The 20,970-nt window shown below is 29.3% G+C and overlaps 1 protein-coding gene, 1 long non-coding RNA gene and 1 pseudogene across 2 annotated transcripts in view; 2 read left to right on the top strand and 1 right to left on the bottom strand.

Annotated features, from left to right (window-relative positions):
• Positions 1–20,970, bottom strand: part of LOC149876724 (uncharacterized) — a 316,490-nt gene that overhangs the window by 137,614 nt on the left and 157,906 nt on the right. The gene's annotated exons all lie outside the window — the stretch shown is intronic.
• On the top strand, positions 5,861–9,212 carry LOC149876732 (uncharacterized). Its single transcript, XM_090075111.1, has 3 exons — positions 5,861–5,970; positions 8,763–8,904; positions 8,984–9,212. The coding sequence occupies exons 1-3, from the start codon at positions 5,883–5,885 to the stop codon at positions 9,210–9,212; spliced, it is 459 nt and encodes a 152-aa protein (XP_089931237.1). The 5' UTR covers positions 5,861–5,882.
• Positions 6,078–8,364, top strand: LOC149876733 (uncharacterized; annotated as a pseudogene).

Here is a 20,970-nt window from a genome sequence, read left to right on the forward strand (position 1 = left end):
CTTCTTCTCTCCTTCCAAAGAGACGACCATACTAATCCGTCGCTCTAATCCGTCTCCCAAAGACGTCCAATCACTGCCGCGCAGTATACTTCTCTATCTTAATCTACCAAGTTAACAGAAACCTATATCTTTTCTATCATTATCATAATCACTTTTGTCTTATATCCTTACCCAGCCGGCACACAACGTTGTATTTACGTTGTATTTAAGTTAAAATTACGTTTTACGTTACTTTACGTTAATCTAACGTTGTGTAAACGTAATCTTTTTAACGTAATATTCTAACGTTGAGCTAACGTTGACACAACGTTAAAAAAACAAAGAAATATTAACGTAATTCTGCTATCTATAAAAAAACCTACCGTAACTTTTTGCTTTTATTTTCTTCTTAAAGATTGCGTAAGAGAAGATAGGAAATATTTTTGTTTAAATATAATTACTAAACTTATAAGTTTAGTTCGAAGGTAATTACCCAAGTTTAAAGGTTTGAATTGTCTTTTAAAAGACAATCGAGGAATTTTGAAAAAATGTTTTTAAATAAACAGCGTACAAGTAGTAAAAACTTTGAATTGCTGATAAAAGATTTAATAAAAGGTAGTAAAATGTCGATTAAAAAGGTTTGATTTGATTTTTTATCGTTGTTAAAACCTGTTCTATAAATTATAGAACAGGTTTTTTTTATGTTGTAGAATGTTTTATTATGATATTGAACAATTTTTTATTCTTGAATTATTATGTTACAACTATTTCTGAATCTACTAGTTCTCAGATAAACTATAAATACTTAGCTCGATGTCATTAAATTAGTTCAAATTTTAATTTTTTAAATTTCCACAATAAAAGTTTGTATCCAATTATTTGAAATGTTCAACCATGATTTAAAATTTGTATTTGGGTATTCATTATTACAATTTTTCTTCTTTTAATCTCATTTTAAATTTTAAAGAGTTGTGCTACTGTTTTATATTCCTTTAGTTGAATCCAAATTTATAGCTAAGTTTAGATTTTTTGTAATAAATGTGAGTAATATGTCTAGGATTTTACTTTAGATGCAAGGAACTTACAAACAAATATCATATTGGTAGGAGCCTAATCCTCATGCAATTAAATCTGCTATGATGTTATTTTGAATCTGATAGTTACTCACTCTGAGCAATATAGTATAATATTTTAAAATCAAGTTATATGTGAAAAATCAATTTCAATAAACTGCTTGAATTGCTTATATTTTGACAAACAACGTAAGTATATTATTAATAAGAAACATGAAGATTATTTTTCATATATCTTCACCAAACATCTGCTATGCATAAAGTGTTAAAAAGAAATCAAATTATAAAGTAAGTAGAATAAAATTTATTTCAAAATTCTCATTTGTAAAAAGCATAGAGAATCTTCAACAAAAGCTCAAATAAATGAGTAATAAACTGGGTAATAAATGCAAGCATTTGTTACCCAGTTTTATTTATTATTGTTTAGTTTCTTCTTGTGTATCTATAGTATATACTATGCCTGTAATCATCTTGTATTTTCACATTTTTAGTATTTATTTGTTTATTCATTTAGTTGTGTTTTAGTTAAGATAAATTAGTAATTGAACTAAAAAAAAAAAACGATTAAAATTGTTCTCCAAACTAAAGTTTAACCTTAACATTTCATTCTTGAAAAACCTGTAATACCTCATTTTTAGCTTTAGATTTTATTTTAAGCTAGTTTTTATTTTATCCTAAATAACCATAGCTAATAAACACAAGCAAGTGTTTTTACTATCTTTCCAAAAACTGTTTTCAGCGAAATTATTACTAATAATTATTAGTATATTGTAATAATTGTGCTGAAAACAATTTTTGGAAAGATAGTAAAAACACTTGCTTGTGTTTATTAGCTATGGTTATTTAGGATAAAATAAAATAAAATATTTGATTAGACTTTTAACTGTATGATTTTAATTATGATACAAACATTCAACTGTATGATTTTAATTATTATACAAATATTTAGCTGTATGATTTTAATTATGATAGAAACATTTAACTGTATGAGATTAATGAGGTAGCAAGTAAAAAACTTACTTTGAATAAATGTAGTTATCTTTTTATTATTATTAAAAATTTAGGTTTTCTTATTTTTTTCTTATGTTCAGTTTTTATTATCATCTTGTTATTGTCAAAACTACTAAAATTTAGATTTATTTTAGAATAATAAAAATGAATAAACAAGAGAAAAATCAATACTTGAGGGAATGGCGGCAAAGTAATCAAGCCTTAAACAATCTTCTTGTAAATGAAGAAATTGACAACTCATTGCATGTCAAATCCAATATTAATGAATTGAAGAGAAGCATTGATTTCCAAAACATTGAAATAGAGAACTATAACGATTTTTTTTGTAAGTTTGATAATAAAGATACTTCTGAAACTTAGAGTTCTGACCTAGATTCTGAGGTTCTTATGAGTGATGATAATGAAGATTTAAAAGATCTAAATTTTAACATCCCATTTACAGTATCCCATGTTGTATTTTAGAAGTCATCCTGCTAATGCACGAGTCTTCGCTTGAAGCACAAATAAAAGATCAAATAGGAAGCATCTTAAAGTTCTCACCATTTGTAAATGGAAGCAAAAAAAATTAATTGAGGAAGCAAGTGATTGTTTAACAGTTATTAATTTTCAGTTTTTTTGTAAATTTGCTATATATGCTATATAATATACAAAAGAATACATAATACATCTTTAAATAAAGTCTTTAAAAACATTTATTGTATTTTTAGTTTGAGTATCCCCGAAACTGTTTTTCTAACGCCTTGTAAGGGATTAGAAACCCTTATATTAACGTAGAATATTGATTGTAATTGTGTTAAACATTTAATGTTAGTATGTTAACAATAAAGGTATATATAAACCGTTTATATACGGTTATATTCATATAAGAACCATGACACGAAGCCATAGGCTTCGGCAGGTTTTTATGAATATAACAGTATATTAATATTAAATATTAAACACAATTACAATCAATATTTTACGTTAATATAAAACGCCAATAATTTCCCAACTTAAATTTATGTTAATATAACGTTAATCTAACATTAGAATTTTACGTTTGTATAACGTTATTATCTAACGTAAATCTAACGTAAGAATTTTACGTTACAAAACCTTTCCATTTTGCCGAACCGGCAACGTTGTACAAACTTAAAATCTAACGTGAATACAACGTTAATACAACGTTGCGTACTGGTTGGGTATTTGCTTATAATCTCTACAAGAATACATGAGTTTAACAATTTTCTACATTTTATATAAAGATTTATCTCTTTGTTCTTCTTGCATCTTGAATAAATTTTCTTTTCCGTTTGTTATAAAAACAAAACTTTTTTAAATGACTTTTTCAATATTTACAATGATTGAAACTTTACCATAGCTTTATAGTTGCTTAATAGTTGTGAGAAAAGTCCTTTTAAGTTCTGCTAAAACTTTTATAAAAGGTTGAGTTTTTACCATAGCTTAATGCTTGTTTGATGGTTGTGAGAAACGTCTTAATAATTTCGTCCTAATTTTTTACAAATGGTTGAAACTTTATAATAGCTTAATGGTTTGGTATCTGATTAAAAACGAGGCGATGCAGCTTTAAAACGAGGTGATGCAGCTTTAAATTTATTAACCATAATTTTGACTTTAAGTAAATGGTAGGGTATATGTTTGAAATTACTTTTTGATTTCTTCAGCAAAAGTAAAGTTGAAATACAGCTTAATAATTGAACCTATGGTTGAAAATAGCTTTTTTTTAAAATTCTGTTTCAACTTTTCAATTATAAATTTATACACAGTTTGATGGTTAAACATATGGTCAAAAAAAGGTTGAGCAAAAACTCGCATTTTACAACTACTAAAACGCACAAACCTTTATGCCTTCATGTAAACACAAACTGATTACCTCGAAATCTAGCTTTCTGTGTGCATTAAATGTTACATACATTATGATTCATGCCGAGGATTGTGTAAATCTAAAAAGGCTATTTTCATTACCACACAGATTAGCTAAAAATTTGTTTGCAAAAACATTATGAGGAATCCTATATTTATTATTCATTAAAAGAGCGTCTTTTCAATTACTTTCTTTAATATTATCAAAGATTTAATATTATTAAAGAAAAGCCGTAAATTCTGTTATAAAATTAAAATTCACGAATAGGAGAATTGCATGTTTTGCAAGAGTAACACGTTTTAGATCTTGTTTATCTGTCTTGTAATTTTTTTGCAACTCGATTACTAAAAGTTTTTTAAGTATCGAAAGAGAGAAAAAAGTACACAAAATGCAATTTGAAAACATGTCAACATAAAGTAAAATAAAAAGTTTTTCTGTCAACTAAAATAATCTGAATTCCATCAATGTCATATAATCCTCAGGTTTGTCCAAGGAGCATTTTTTATTTCAAATGAATCAATGGAATTTTTTAAAAAAAAGTTAAACGGTGCATTACAAACTATCTAATCATCTCCAGAGCAGGACTTAGCTACTTTTCTTTGCTTTGCGTTTGATGCACCTTTTATATCTTTTGATTTGAGCCATCGAACACAAAATTTGAAATATTTTGTTTTTAGCAACAGAGTTAAAAGGAAGCCAATGCTTTAACTTTCCACTAGATTCTAATTTTAATAAAATCTTTTTTTTCTTTTCTGAAATTACAACCTCCCTCATACTTTATTCACTTTAACTGACTTTTGAAATACTTATATATTAATATTGCAACAGAATTTAACATTTGTTAAACCTCCCTTGTTCTAGTACGCCATCCCCAGCCATCCCCAGCTATGGGTTCGGGGGTTTTAAACACAGCTCTGGGTACAAATATTAAAATGCTTTACAGATAAAATTTAATTGGTCAGCTTAAAGTGTTATTTCGGAAGGTTATTCCTTTTAATTGAGATTAAATCTGTTCACACAGGAAGCGACAAAAATATTATTCTAAATATGATCCTTATTTAATCGCCATTATCAATGTTAGAATCAAAGAAACAAAGCTAAAAGAAAATTAAAGAAAATTGAAGAAAAATTTTATGCCGAAAAAGAATAACGAAGAATAAACTGGATGCAAGTTACAAAAAGGTTTATGAATGAACGGCTTTAATTTTTCTTCAAAGTTTTCAAATAAGATTCAGCTTGGTTGAATGGTCCTTGTTTAAAAAATATCTAAATACAGCAGTTATGTAAGATGAATTAAAAAGGTACAAAAAAAAAAAATAACCAGTCTTTAGAATTAACTTTATATAAAGGAGAATAAAATGATACTTTCCGTATGGCTTCCACACTGCAAATCTAAAGGGTTCTTGAAGGTTCTACGGCTGTTCTTCAAATAACCTAAAGGTTCTTAGAGTCGACTTAAAGAACCCGTGGGTTCTTCACGTACCTAAATGGTTCTTTGTAGAACCGGCTACTTTTTTATAAAAAAAGTTCTTCAAACTTGCATTATAATGCAAGTTTGAAGAACCTTTAAGGTTCTTCGCATTAATTGTTAGAGTAAATATCTTAAGTTTCTTCTAAAGGTTCTTCAGAAACTTTTCTCATCTTTTTTAAGACGCCATTTTGTTTTTTTACTTAGCGTGTTAGTTGATTATAACGTGGAATCTTATAAACTTAACTAAACATGAATTTTGAAAAAAAAAAGTGATATACTGCCAATGGTTAATAGCTACCATACCATTTTATTTTATCAATGAGTAAAATTAATTTAGGATACAATATGAATTTCAGATTCTACACAATGATCCCAATATTATATTTAAAACGTAATTTAGAATAATAGTAATCATTTGCATCATATTGTCGTATAAGTTAGATCAAAACTACAATTATTTTTTAATTTTCAGTTAAAGTTTGGAATGGAAGAGTACTTAAACTGGTCAACTGAAGAAGTTTGTTTGCATTTAGAGCAGAAAGGTCTTGGTGATTTAAGACAAAAAATTGTTGGTTAGATAAGCATCTTGAGTTTTTAAATGTTTGATTGTTTTGTAATAGTTATGCTGATGTTAAATTTAAATTTATTTTTGTATTTAGCAAATAATTTTTTTTTGGAAATGGCTGCATCTAATAATAACTTGTGTTTTATTTGTTGTAAGTGTGGTATGCAGAAGTATTCGGTGCAAAAATATTTAAAACATTTGTGTATCATGCATGAATATACCCCTGGTTTTTTCCAAGTGTGTAATATTGATGGTTGTCCTGCCAAATATAAATCTGTAAAATGTTTACGTCACCATATGCGCAAAAAGCATAGTTTCATTTTTAGCACACCTCAAGTATTAACAAATGAGTCTGATAATTTTATGAGTGAAACAATGGAAAACCAAATTTTAGCAGACAGTGTTGGTAATAACACCACAACGGAGTTTTTTATTGATTCTATCAATGACAACTGTAGTCTAGAAACCAGTAGTTTGGATTTTCATTTAGGCACCATATCTTTATCCTCACAAGACAATCTACTCAGCTGTTTGCAGAAACATTATGCTATGTTTGTAATTTCAATAGCAGAAAAACATTTAATTCCGTCTGTTGTTCAAATTGATTTAGCAAACAAAGTTCAATCTTTGTTGACTTGTTTTAGTCATATTTTTTGTGATCTAATAAAGCAGCAACTTGGGGAAAATTTTGTATATAATAGTGGTTTGAATCAAATTTTAAATAGTGATTTGCTTTTAGATAAAGTTTTATCTGTGGTCAATTCTAGCAAAAAGGTTGTTTCATTTTGTAAAGTTTTATCTGTGGTCAATTCTAGCAAAAAGGTTGTTTCATTTTGTAAGTCAAACTTAGGTCTTATTTTGCCAGTTGAAATAAAATTACACTCCATAAATGAAAATAAATGTGAATATGGTTTAAAAACACCAAGCTGTGAAACTTTTCAGTATGTACCAGTTTTACCATTACTAAAAAAGTTAGTTGAAAATGAGTTTATCTGGAATTCAATAAAAAGAAAACTTGAAAAAGATGAGTCTATTAATAATGAATTATTATATTCATATTCAGATGGTTTAAATTGTAAACAACATGTCATTTTTAAAGACAAGAATGCATTAAGAATCCATTTATATTGTGATGAATTTGAAGTGTGTAATCCAATTGGAGCTCATCGTTCAGTACATAAACTCTGTGCATTTTTCCAGGTCAAATTTCTTCTAATGTGTATGGTGTTGAAAAACGATGTCCTTTATTGGATTTACCATACTTTAATGTTTTACAGTCTTTTCCACCAGACATCACGCATGATATGTTAGAAGGAACAGTTCCACAATTAGTAAGTTTAATGTTGTTAAAATTCAATGCACAAAATATAATTACAGTAGAACAGATAAATGCAGAGCTCGACATTTTTGAAATTGGCAGAAATGACAGGAAAAACAAACCAGTACCATTTGTTATCTGTTCTGGTGCATCTATTAACTTTGTTGGTTCTGCATCACAGAAGTTTTGTTTGTTTCGGTTACTACTGTTTATGATTGGCAATCGCATACTAATATCTAATGTGTATTGGTTACTCTATTTACAGCTGCAAGATATTGCAGATTATGTATTTGCTCCAAAAATTTCAAAAAATGTTTTTACATATCTTCAATTTTTAATAGAACAGTTTCTGCAAAATTTTATTGAACTTTTCCCCAATAATTTAACACCCAAGTTTCATTTCATGCTCCATTATGCTCGTCTAATTAATGATAATGGACCACTAAGATATTTATGGTGCATGCGTTTTGAAGCTAAACATCTATATTTCAAAAGTTAGCTTCTTCCATTAGAAGTTTTAAAAATATAGGTTATTCTCTTGCAAAGCGGCATCAGCTGAGACAGTGTTGGGAGATGGCATCTTCTGATTTTTTCAATGAAAAATATGAAACATCAAATCTATGTTCAATTACGTTTGATAGTTTAGCAACAAATCTTCAGGAAAAATTGTTGTCCTTTTTTTTTAATGATATTATTGATAAAAAGGAAACAGTTTGGAAGTGTAATGCCATTACTATAAACAGAATTCAATTTCATGTGCATGATACAGTTATTTTAGCTTTACTACATGCAGAAGAAGTTTCTTTTTTTTTCAAAATTTATCACATTATTCAATTTCGTCAACACTGGGTGTTTTGCGGTAAATTGCTGATTTGTGACAAATATAATGACCACTTGCATGCATTCAGAGTTATAGAATATGAAAATTTGTCAATATGCTTGCCAACAGAAGTTTGTGATTATCAACTTCTAGACACATATACAATACAAGATGGCCACTCCTATATTACTCTCAGACACATGTGTTTTAAATAAATTTTTCCAGAAAGATTTTTTGTTTTTAATATAGCCTGTTGTACTTGCACAAAAAAAAAGCTTATAACAAATAAGAAACATTTTTACATACAACAAAAAAAAGCTTATAAAATTTATGTCAAATGTGATGATGAAACAAGCATCAAACAATAATATTTGTAATGTAGTGAAGTCTTAATAAATACTATTGACATCTAAAAATCATAAAAAAATAACTAACAAATAGATAAAAATATATTAATTAAAAAAGTTAGATTAATTAAAAAAGTTATCAATATGTAAAATAGATGGGCCCTCTCTATTGTGATATATTTGTCCATAAATGTCTAGTAAAGATATTTAACCCTAAAGCAAGGGGCTTGAAATTAATTTATGGTTAGATATTTGTAAAGTTCTATTTAGCACTGACATTAGTATTAATTACTTATAATTTACTTTTAATGTAGAAGAAGAAATAGATGGAAAAACATTGTTGTGTTTAACAGAGACAATGGTTTCAACTTTATGTAGGACGATGCGAAAGCAAGTTATGCTATTGGAAGTCATAAGGAATCTTAAAGCACCACCTGCACATCAAGTTGATTTAATGTGAGTTTTAATGCAGTTTACACTTTTTGATACAATTAAAAATAACCTTGCGCTAACACAAAAATGTTGTGTTTACTAGTGTGTCAGAGCTTGGTAGTAGTGCATCAGAAACAAATTACACTGGTGCTGGAAATATGTTAGTAGGATGTGTTAGAACTAAGACACCATGGCCAGTTCGATATCAGCTACCTCTTTTGCCACCAGCAGTTATTGCAGCTTTTGAAGCCAAAGACCGTTGCTTTTTGCAGTTTAAGAGGAACAGCTGTAGAAACCAAAGAACTTTCGGCTTTAGAGTGCATGACATATAAAACATAAATCTTACACGGCACCAAACTAATAACGCTTATTATTTAATAAACAAGTGAAGCAAATTAACACATCAACCAATGCTTGCCTGCATCAAGAGAAACCTTAGCTGCAAAACTCGTTATCTAAAATATTGCACTTTGCCATTTTTTATAAATTCCTAGTAGCTATTACAATGCAGAGGTGCTAATGTTGGATAAGAGAACTCTGACTTGAGTTTGTCCCATTCAAATGCGTCTTGCAACACCCATTGATATGTTCAGCGTTTTCAAAATTTGAATAGTTGCTGTCTTTAAGTTTGTGGGAAAATTATTAAAACTTTCCGCTCCTAAAAACTAATTTTGGTAAACTCAATACTTACTTTTGTTGATTCCTTTTACGCTCTCATGATAAATACGGGAAAAGTTAGTAACTGTGCTATCGCGGAGGAAGCTCTGACGTTCGATGTTAAAAGGTGTTAAAGGTTTGAGGGGGGAGGTGGGGGTGCCATGCATCGGTAAATGTACAATCACGGAGGAAACTTTTGAAGTTCGTTCTAACATCCATCAAGAGCATGCGAAAAGAAGCTTTTTTGTGTGCTCCCTAGAAGTTTTTAAGTTTAAAGCGGGGTTGAAAAGGTTCTAAGTTTGGTTTTTGGTTTTTTATGTCTTTTCGAATGTTTTATTTATTCAGAAATGAAATATTGAACTACTGCAACTATTTAGCTTAGCTCAACAAAGTTGTACTCTTGGTCCATTCATTCTTTGTTGTCAACATTTTCTTGACAAACCGTTTGCAAAGGAGAACACTTGGAAACTTCTTTAGATGTTGAGCTGTCAACAAGTACAGGCGAATTGGCTGAAGTACTTCGTGTCACTCAGAAGACACTTAGAAATTATCTCAAGAAACTTGCGGAGTGACGTACTTGAGAGACGTTTTCTTCTCAATAGGGCAGTTTAAACGAAAATTTTGTAAATTTAGTTTGAATTTAACAGCAATAATCATTATCACTGATTTAAATCATTCATTCTAAATTCTTTAATAAAAAAACCGAATTTGCATCGAGGTTCCGTAAATAATTTTCGTTTTATAAACGTCAATTTTATTTTCAACAATGGCACTTGAATTACAATATTAACTAATTTCACTTGAATCAAAATGTTTTTTAAAAGTTTTCATTGAAAATATTTTTCAAATCTGAGGAAACAAGTTTTTTGTGAAGCTGTTGGAAAATCCAGCAAATTTTTTTAGGAGGTTGAAACTGAGATGACATAGATATGAGTTTTGCCATTCACTAACTTTAGTTTAAAAGCATTTATTTTGGGGACCAAACCAAGATAATTTTGTTGTTAAAATATAAAATCAACACGCTTGATTGGTTATTTTAAAAAGAATGAAAACTGTTTATAGATTTTAGGGTTTCGTCACTGTTTCAACCTTATTTCAACGTCGTGTGTCTACTGGGTGTGTATTTTTGTATTCGGATTCCAGAGAAAAAGATAACTAAACAAGCATAAAAACAACGTTTGAGAAAAACAAAAGTAAAATTATTCTTTTATTTCTTTTTGTTTATTTTTTTTCTTAATATCTCGTTATTCTTTCTGTATTTAAAAAAAAACTCTGAAACTACCCCCTTTTTCATTTTTTAAAAGGTGTTTACATTATTCTAAGCCTATCCATTGACGAACTCAATTATTTCAGCTAAATTTTACAGGTGGCAGTGCTTAAAAAAGATTGAAATAGGTGGTGTCACGAAATAAATATTCCCCATTAAATAACTTCTCCCCGGCCGAAATATATTTTCTGGGGGGAAATTTAATTTTGAAATAATATTTCCTCTCTTGTGTAATTTTTTTCCTCCATATGCGATATAAATTTCCTCAGTGACATAAGTTCCCCTAAATATTTACTTAAATATACAAATTGATATGATTGCGCAATAAAATGTTAAATATTGATATAATTAAATACCAAAACTGAATAAATAAACAATTTCTTTAAATGTTAAGTTAACCTACATAAAAAGCAAAGTTTCAATTTTCAAAAATCAAACGCATCAATAAGAAAAAAAAAAAGGATGTGAGATAAGTTTAAACTCGGTTTCTCTAAACAAATTGATAACAATCACTAAAATTATTTTTGATTATTAACAAAATAACTTCGTGCGAGTTTAGAACGTTTTTTCGAATGTTTTAAAAAGCAATGGTTCGTTAGTTTTCGATTTTCTTTGGACTACTAGCGAAATAGTTATTCAAAATCTGTTTGAGTATTTTGTTATGCTTAGTGGAAAAATTTCATAAAATTGCGGATCATTTTTATGAAATAACTTACAATTTTTATATGTTATAGTTATTTGCTTTCAGTAAAGAACAAGAATATTTGTGAACGTTTATTATTCAACTGGTTACATAAAAGTAAAAAACTTGCAAATATAAGTTGTTTGTATTTTATTTAATTATTTGAAACAAGAATGTGGAAAAAGAAGAAAGCGAGGTCCTTGTTATATAGGGGAACCTGTTGTACCTCTGACCACTTTTTGTTTCCGGGCTTTTTTTTTTCTTGACTATTGGATCAATTTATGCCATTCAAAGTTTATGCTATTCTCTTACATTTTGCGCAAAAATCTTTTTGACTTTTTTTTTATTAAACCAAAAAGAATCATTTTTGAGCGTTTTTAAAAAAGTAGTCAAATGATCAATAGTACAACATGTACGTTGTACTTTTGACCGAGGTATGTTGTTCCTTTGACCATAATGTTATTAATGAGAAATCTTGAATTATTTGGACTTTTAATAAGTAATCATGACATATTACAGCTTTGCAATATGTTATGAAGATTGATCTTGTTTTGTATCTAGTCTTGTACAAAAGCATATTCATTGTCCTGGTACTTGGGGCCGTATTTTAAAGTAACATCTACGATCATAATCCTTATGATTTTGTTTTATTTGTTTTTTTGTAGAAAATAAAAGAAAACGACATCAATTATCAGTACTTTTTCGATTGAGTCACATTTTTTTCAGTGGGATGCTATTTACAAGGGACGGTTAGGGTTAAGATTGGAAACTTCAACTGTGATTGAATTGTACAAAATTTTTGTAATAAAGTTGTTACTATCTTTTAGATAATTTAAAAGCAAAAATATATTTCTATGACTTGCTATACTAGCTAGTGGCCTAGGTACAATTAGAAATGAACTCATTGTACCTAAGGTTACAATTGAATTGCTTTCCATTATCAAAGTGATCATACAGGTCTTCCAACTTTAACTTCCGGAAGTCAACGATGTTTTGTTTACATATTTCTACGATTTCTTTACGTTTTTGAAAATATTTACATGCCAACTGTGTGATTTCGTGCATCGTATACCTGTCATTGTCATCTTCAAAACGATGTAGCAACAAATAACTAACTAATAATGATACTGCGCTGTTTATCAAAAGCTCATCTGTTATTTCCAGGTATTTTGAAATAGCGTAAAATTTTCTTGCAATATTTTTACCATTGCAATACGATAAATGGTGTTAAATTGCAAGCGGTTTTTCACTGGATGTTTTTAGTTTGGACCTGAACTTGATTGTTCCTACTGCAGACTTTGTTTCTGCTTTAGTTGGTAACCTTCCTTGAGTATTCCCACGGGATATTATCGAAAAAGATCAAAATAATCTTGCAAAGAGACGGTGTTAGTGTTTATATAAAGAATAGCTTGATTAATTGCGAGTAGATGATATCAAAGCACCTCGGTTATTTTTTACAGTTTTTCGTCATCGTTTGTTTTAATATCTCTCTTCTTGAAAAGAAGGGCGTCTTGTTGCGACAAAAGATTGATTTGGACTTAATGAGCATTAGCAGAAAATGTTTGCGATTGCGATGTTACTAAAGTAAATGCGTTTTGTTTAGTAGAGACGTAATTCTCATAAATCTTTACACTTTCATCATCCACGTTGTCAAAAATGTATAAAGTTTTTTCACTTTCAAAGTAGTTATTTTTTTGTTATTACTTCAATATCGAAATCACTGCCAAGAGAATCAATTACGCTTAGTCCCAATATTTGGCAAAAGTTAGCCAAAGAGATTTTTAATTTTTCAAACCACACATCCAACCACACAACACTTTCAAACAAGTTGTTGTATATTGCTGCATACTTCCCAGCGAGCTGAGCTTTTGCGATTCCGGACATTTTAGTTACAACCGTAACTGACTTATCTTACTCTTTACTTTAGTAAGCGCAGTTAAGAACTTGATAAAGTTCATCGTCACGCGTAAAAAATGTCTTTACGCCAAAAACTGAGGGACTAGTGATTAATGCTAGAACACTAATCTGATTATAAAAAATGCAACAAAACTGTTGTGAAGTATTTTTGAAATTATATTTATAACACTGTTGAGGAGCGTTTTAAAATTTAAACACTCCATCAGAGGTCTACGTTCAGCCCGATTTGATCTCTTTTGAACGGCATTTGCGAATTTTGTCTGAATTGGATTTTAGAAGAAAAAAAATTTGAAAACTTTGTTTTAGATTTTGTTTAGAACTTTAGATTTTGTTTAGAACTTTAAATGTCTTATTTGCAAATTTTATAGTTTTATAGATTAAATAGAAAATTCAGAATTTCAATCAAACGCGTTTAAATTTGGTCGGAATGCAGACAACTTCAATCCACAGCTGACTGTTTCCTGTTTTTATTCTCAAGAGCAAATGTATAAAAATAAATTCATGAACGATTTAAAAGCTTACAGCGACGATAATAAAAAAAGTGAACAGAAAGAAATTTTTAAAAAATATTGAGTTGTTAGAAATTTTTTTTGTTTTCGCTTTTTTTCCTTTTCATGAAAGTTTTCATTCGTATGAAAATTTCGTTACATTTCGTCACGATTAAGTTTTTTTAATCGCATATTGGTTACCACTCCTCTTCGTCACATCTTAATAATATTTTTCTAATATAAGAGAACAGTTAACATACTCAGTGGTCCGCGGAAATAACAAATATTCCCATTGAATAGCTTTAATTTCAATTTCAGAAACTTCAAAGTAAATATTGAGCATTCAAATATTACATAAACCTAAAATCAAAAAAAAAACATAAAAGTACTAATTTAATTGAATAATTTATTTGAATAAAATTTTTTTAAGCTCAAAAAATGTAATTAGTTGGCACATAAGCACCAAATCATTTCACTTGCAAAAAATTAATCCATCTTTCATGTCTCGCCATTTTTCTAGACCGATTATCTTTACGTTGTTGTAAATTTTGACCGATTATCTCTTGTTGTTGTAAATTTTTTTTCTACATTAGCAATTACGAACTCATCAATCAAAAGACGTCGAGTAAAATACTTTCCAATCAAGCATTTACTTTTCAGCATATTTGCAAGCGCTGTAAATGCATTTTAGGGAACTTATTCAACCAAAAAACAAGTTTCTGTTTGGTTTTATTGAGTCAAAAAAAGAAATCTCTTTAAAAAATTTAGTTACCTTTAAGATCATCAAACTTGTTTTGCGTGTCATTTTGATCATTAATAAATGTGCTATGATTTAGAAGATCGTTGAGGTATTAGTTCAGCTATAATAGATTACTACTGATAAATTACATAAGCAAAAATCTTTACAACAACCAAGCATTTGCGCATTGAATAAATGTTTGTAAATCAACTGATTTTACAGGATCAAAATTGAACGGTTCTCGAGCTCTTGAAATCAAGTTTTTGCTACAGAAGTTTTCTAAAACTTTATTATTTCAAGAATAAAGTTCTTGAAATCAAATTTTTATTGGATTGAAACTTAAATAGAATTGGTTATATTGAGTCTCTTTAAAAAAGAAATCTTATTAAAATATTTAGTTACCTTTAACATCATCAAACTCATTTTGCGTGTCATTTTGATCATTAATAAGTTTGCTGTAGATAAGAAGATCGTTGAGGTATTAGTTCAGCTTGTTATTGTTTACTACTGATAAATTACATACGTAAAAATCTTTACATCTACGGAGCACTTGCGCATTGAATAAATGTTGGGATAACGGCTTTGCGTTAAAGTAAATCAACTGATTTCATAGGATCGAAACGAACGGTTCTCGAGCTTTTGAAATGAAATTTTTGCTACGGAAGTTTTCTAAAATTTTAATTTTTGCAATGGAAGTTTTATTAGTTCAAGAAAGAAGTTTACGCGTTTTAAAAATAGAATTTGACCTTTTTAGACATTATAAAACTTAAGTTTAAGCTCAAAAAGTTTTTTTTGAGCTTAAACTTAAGTTTTATGACGTCATCTAATCTCGTCTAAAAAGGTCAGTCATCTAATTTACCTCATTAGAAAATATTAGTAAATCCAGGCTTAATACGAATACGAGGTGTTAAAAAAAAAGAGAAAAATTAAACAGGAGTTTTTAATCTATTTTGATGATATTTCTAAAATGAAAATAAATCGAAGATTTTTTGTGGAAAAAAAAATTATTTAAAAAAGAATTTGCTCTTTAAACAAGAAAAAATAAAGTTTAAATAAATTAAAGTTTTCGAAAATTACGCTTGAAATATTATTCATTGTAATGTTATGTAGAACATTTAATAATGCAATGGCGCGAATTGATATAACATTTTCACCTCCAGTGACCGCGTTATTTAACGGAGGGTAACATGCAGATCTTAACACAACATAAAAAAACACAGTTTTCTGTATCTTCTTTTATTGAAGATATATCTGCCACTTCAAATTTTTCTATAAACTTCGCACTGGTTTCGGCTGTAAACTACGCACTGGTTTACACTGTGCTCTAAGATCTCCATTTTTTTTCCCTGCATAGTGTTAACATGTTTAGAACGGTCTCTTGATGGTCTGAACCATAATTTGTTTAGTTTTTCTTGAACCTATATAATGATTGAATTTAAAACAAAAACTATATCGTCAATCCTGTAAGGATACAACTGAATCATGCAGCATAGTTGCATAATAAACGAGAAAAAATTAAAAAGAAACCAAACTAAATCACTTAAAATTACCAAGCAAAAATCTTTGATCTTCAAAACGAGACTGGTGGGATTTTTTTTTTTTGTTCAATCAGAAAAGTTTGGAGTAAATAAGCACTTGTGCGTAGAAGTTTGATTTAACAGAAGTTTGATTTATTTTTAAACTTCATCTAATTTCATTTGTTTAAATACCACGAGCCATCAAAAATATCATTTGTCATTTTACGTTTTTAAATTGGTAACAGCTTTTCTATAATCACATAGCAAGAGCCATCAATGAAGTCAAGCCACGTGACTTAAATAAAACGATCGAGTTATGTAATTAAACGTGTAAAGTAGTCGTTTAATACGTAGAAAACGATCCAAAATGAAAACCCCATGAGGATTGCAAAAAATCAGTGCGCTTTTTGTGCATAAAAAAAAGCTGACCGGGAAATAAATGTCTTTTGAATTGGTAGAAGACACAAGTTGGTGAAAAGCGGCATAAATATTTCTGAAGAAAGTGTTCCTTGTGGCATTTACAACACAAGAGGATCCCCCTTACAAAGAAGAGATTCTGGCACCTTAAGTTGCACACAACCACCACTTTGCAACTTCTTCATGATTGTAGTTTAGCCTTTGGTACGGACATTCCGTACATTTGATTGTTTAAGTCGCTAAATTGAAGAGTCTGTTGGTCTTTAACTGCTGCATTTTCCCGCTTTCATCCAACTGAGAAAATATACAAACAGTGTTTTTCAGTTATAGCTCAAGGCTACAGGCATTCTGCTCCCAGAAAAAGACATCAAAGCCTTGAGGTTCTGTTGTCTTGTTCTGAGAGTAGTAACCTTGTTTAATCAGATCCGGTTGGAGCAGAATTGCGTAAGCCATATTTAGCGCTAAGGAGGCTTATCCAAGGATTTCTGTTTAATTTAAATAAGCCACTAGAGAACAATTATTTCCTGTAACAACAGGTACAACAACAGGTACAGGAGAACCCTAACCGAACTATTACAAAAAAATTTTTCTCATCTTTAGTAAAGTAAATCACTTTGTTAATGCAAAAAACGTTTTCAAATGTGTAAGAAAAAAATCCATAATTTTCCCTCTCCACTCCTCACTCCTCCCCTAAAACTTATAGAGTTAACTCTTAAGCCACTAAATCGGTTAATTTAAAATTGCTTTGTCAGCATTTACTTAAAAATTTTGAGGAGGTCCTCAAAATCTAGGAAGAAGATCAAGGTGTCGGTCATATTGTCTATTGGGGATAAGCGACGAGTTTTTCTTTGTGGCTTTTGAAAGAGCTTATTTTTATAAGTAACAGAACTTTGTTCCAACATCTCTAGAAATTTGTTCCAACATCTCTCAACATAAGCTTTCATTCATTTTCAATAAACACTTTAACACTTTGTCAAAATTGTTTCGAGGGATTCAACGGCACAAACTCCAGCTGAGATGTTAAATGTAGAGGATTTAAATGGATTTAAATCGAAAATTCAAAAGTTTTGTACAAATGGACCGAAATCTTTAAGTGCCTGTAATTTAGTTTTTAACTTCACGTTTCGGTTCAAAATTCAATGGATTGGTAACCGTGGTAAGACAATATCTTTAATTTCTTTATAGTTTTTACCTTATTTACGGGTCCGATCAATAAACGTTTCTGACCAATAAAAGTTTTTCCTTAGTTCAATTCTTTCCACGGCCCATTTAGAAAGTAAATTTGCGTTTTTCACAAGAAAAAAAAGTAATGTCAAAACGAAAAAAGCGAATTTTGGAATTTATTTAGAAAACTGTTCCAATGACAAACCATTCATCTTTAACCATTTTAAAGCAGAAAACTTTTATAGAAATACAATCATAATCATAGTGCTGAGAACGAATGTAGATACCAAAGACCCTGAGGTAATTTGGGCAAGAACGTCAAGTTTCTAAATTTGTTATTCGACCACAGCCGCGCAGTTTCAATTTTGCAAGTCGCTAAAAAAATTAAATGACCCTTATTACTTACGGCTCCCATTTATAGGTTTACATTCGTAATGCCCCCTATCACCAATTATGCTGGGTTGCAGAAAAGTTTCTACACACTCGTGTCTTGAAATAAAAAGCTCTTTTGGAATTTGACTTCTTCCGAAAAAAAATTTTTTTCTGAAGCAATCATTTTAATCTGTTTTCATGATCATAATAAAGCAAAGTCTTGAGTATGTTAATAACCTGTATGATTGTCATTATTTGCTAAGCAATTCAAATTTCTACAACAAAAACTTTTACACAAGTATTGGATATATTGAACAGGTATGTTCTCCCGTTCATTTTTAATCCTGGAAATTAGCTGGTCTTTTGTTCGAACTCTTGGTTTTTTTATGTATCTTATCCTTTAAATATCTATGAAAGCAAATTTAAGCTTTTTAAAATTGTTTTTCTTTGCTCAAAACTTAACGAAACATTCAAACTTAACAAATATACAGCGCTAAATAAGTATCGATCCTAAGTTGTTTAACTTGGGCCCTATTTCAGATAACTTGCATGTTAAATCTTTTAAAGAACGGACGAGCTATTCTTTTCTTAGAAGATATCTCAGTTGACTTTTAAACAAGTTTCAAGTTTAAAACAAGTTTCAAGTTTTGCGATTATATAATGGTTTACGTTCTCTTAAAGTACTTTAGTATTTAGCAGGTTTTTTATCTTTTAATTATAGAGAAATTGTCAAGTGTAAGAATAAAGGCCGTTGCAACTTGAAGCGCAATGCGCTCTATGCTGCCATATGCTACTCGGAGCGCAATACTTTGTACGCATGCGCTAAATTTTTTTTTTTTTTAAAAAATCTTGTTGATGTTAACCCTATCCCTATCCCTATCTCTAACCCTAACCGCCTATCAAACCACCTTTATTGTGAAATATAAATCGCACTGTTATAATTAAGTAACTGCGCATGCGTGTACAATATTGCGCTCTGAGCAGCTTATGGATATGTAGAGCGCATTGCGCTCTACGAAGAATCTTCGAAGAATAAATGTGCAAGAGAAGGAGACAATGTTCATTAAAATAGATTTTACTGAACCCTTGTATTTTAGGCTTCCTTAACAAACGCCATAACAACGGCCTTATTTTTTACCTTTACTAAAAAATAATCCAAAATTCTATTTTTTTATATGAAAAATATATCTTATCAAGTAGATTGTATTTTCCATTGTTCAAAACAACTTTAGTATAAAAACATTTACTGGAAAGCTCATAAATATATAATTCTTCTTCAAGGCTTGCAGAGTTAAACAAAGAACTAAAAATAAGCCTATCTAAATAACAAAAAGTGGTTTTAAGCTAAAATTTTAAGTATGAATTTGTTTGATTGTCTTCTGAGATTTAAGCGTGACAGTTACATTTAAAAATTGAATCCAGTCCTTAAATAGGTCTACAAAGTCATAAAATTTGGTTAAATTATTTACTTGTACTTCGGTCCACTATATTAGCCTATCAAAAATAAATATGAAAAAACTGCTTCGCTCATATCACAGAACTACCTTGTTAGACTACCTTGTCTTTATTATTATCTCTATTATTGAAATTATCATCTCTATTATTGAATGAAGATGCTTTTAAGCATCTTAATATAATTAATAAGTAAAAATTCATCTTAATAATTAATAAGTAAAAATTTGAATAGTAAAAATTTAAAAAATTCTACGTTCAAAATTTACAATTTAAATTGTAAACAAAATCACTTAAGTAGCTTTTGCTATAGGTAGTTTTTATTCACTTTGAGAGGGCTAATATTTTATATGAAACATTTCACCGTGTAGATGTAAGTGGTCTTTCGCAAATTATGTTACGCAAAAAACATTTTAGATCCCCCTCCTCCCTTTTCCACAAAATGTTACAAAATATCAACCCCCTATCTTATCCTGAGGGTTCTAATCCCTGTAAAAGAACCTTTGGGGTTCTAATCCCTGCAAAAATATTTTGAAGCAAATTTTAGAATTTCGAAGGTAAAAAGTTTTAAGAATTTCGAAATCGCAAAACTATTTTGAACCAAATTTGACAATTTCGAAAAGAAAAAATCGTTTCAATGCAAAATTAAATAGTTTGAAATTATTTCGAACTTACCGAAACAAAAATAGAGTTTCGAAAACATTTTTTTTAATCGAAAATTCAACTTTTGCTTCCGTGAACAACCTTAGTTTATAGTTGATACTTTCGAATTCCACTAAACATTAATGAAAACTGTCTTGGAATGCAACTCTCACTTAATCCTGCATGGATTCGTTATGTTCGTTATTATGGATTAGTTAATAGGCGCATGCCTTAAATGTTCTCAGTGCAATTTATAATAAATTTCAGCCATTTTCACTTCAGGAGAAGTACTCGGGTGATTTGAGGCCAGTCTGAGAAAATTTGGTTTTTTTTTCGTGTTATTTTTGTTTAAACGCGTGTGACGTGTTTTTACCTCGAAAAAATTGTAAATTTGACGTTAAGTATACCGTTTCCAAAGGCCAACATTGTTTTTATAGAAACAGCCGATAACAGATAAAAATATACAGGTAAATATAAATATTTATATTTAACAAAAATAGTGTTTAATTTTTATTAAATATAGATGTTTATATTTACCCATTTAAAATATATGTCCTCTTATTGAACTTGAGGTTTCAAAATATTCCATGGTTTTTGAGAATATTGCTCAGAAAATCCACCAACCAAACTCTTCTTCAGAAAATCCTTTATTGCTTCACCAACCAAACTCTTCTTGTGGAAAAAATTGGACAATTTATTAGATTTTCTGTAAAAGTATCTTCGATACGAATGTGAAGAAACTGGCACTAAAAAATTTCATACTTTTTCTTTTTTTT

The sequence above is a fragment of the Hydra viridissima genome, unplaced genomic scaffold, assembly GCF_058129835.1.
Source record: "Hydra viridissima isolate aposymbiotic clone 2 unplaced genomic scaffold, HvirCarnegie_v1 scaffold_18, whole genome shotgun sequence".
In the NCBI taxonomy this organism is placed as follows: domain Eukaryota; kingdom Metazoa; phylum Cnidaria; class Hydrozoa; order Anthoathecata; family Hydridae; genus Hydra; species Hydra viridissima.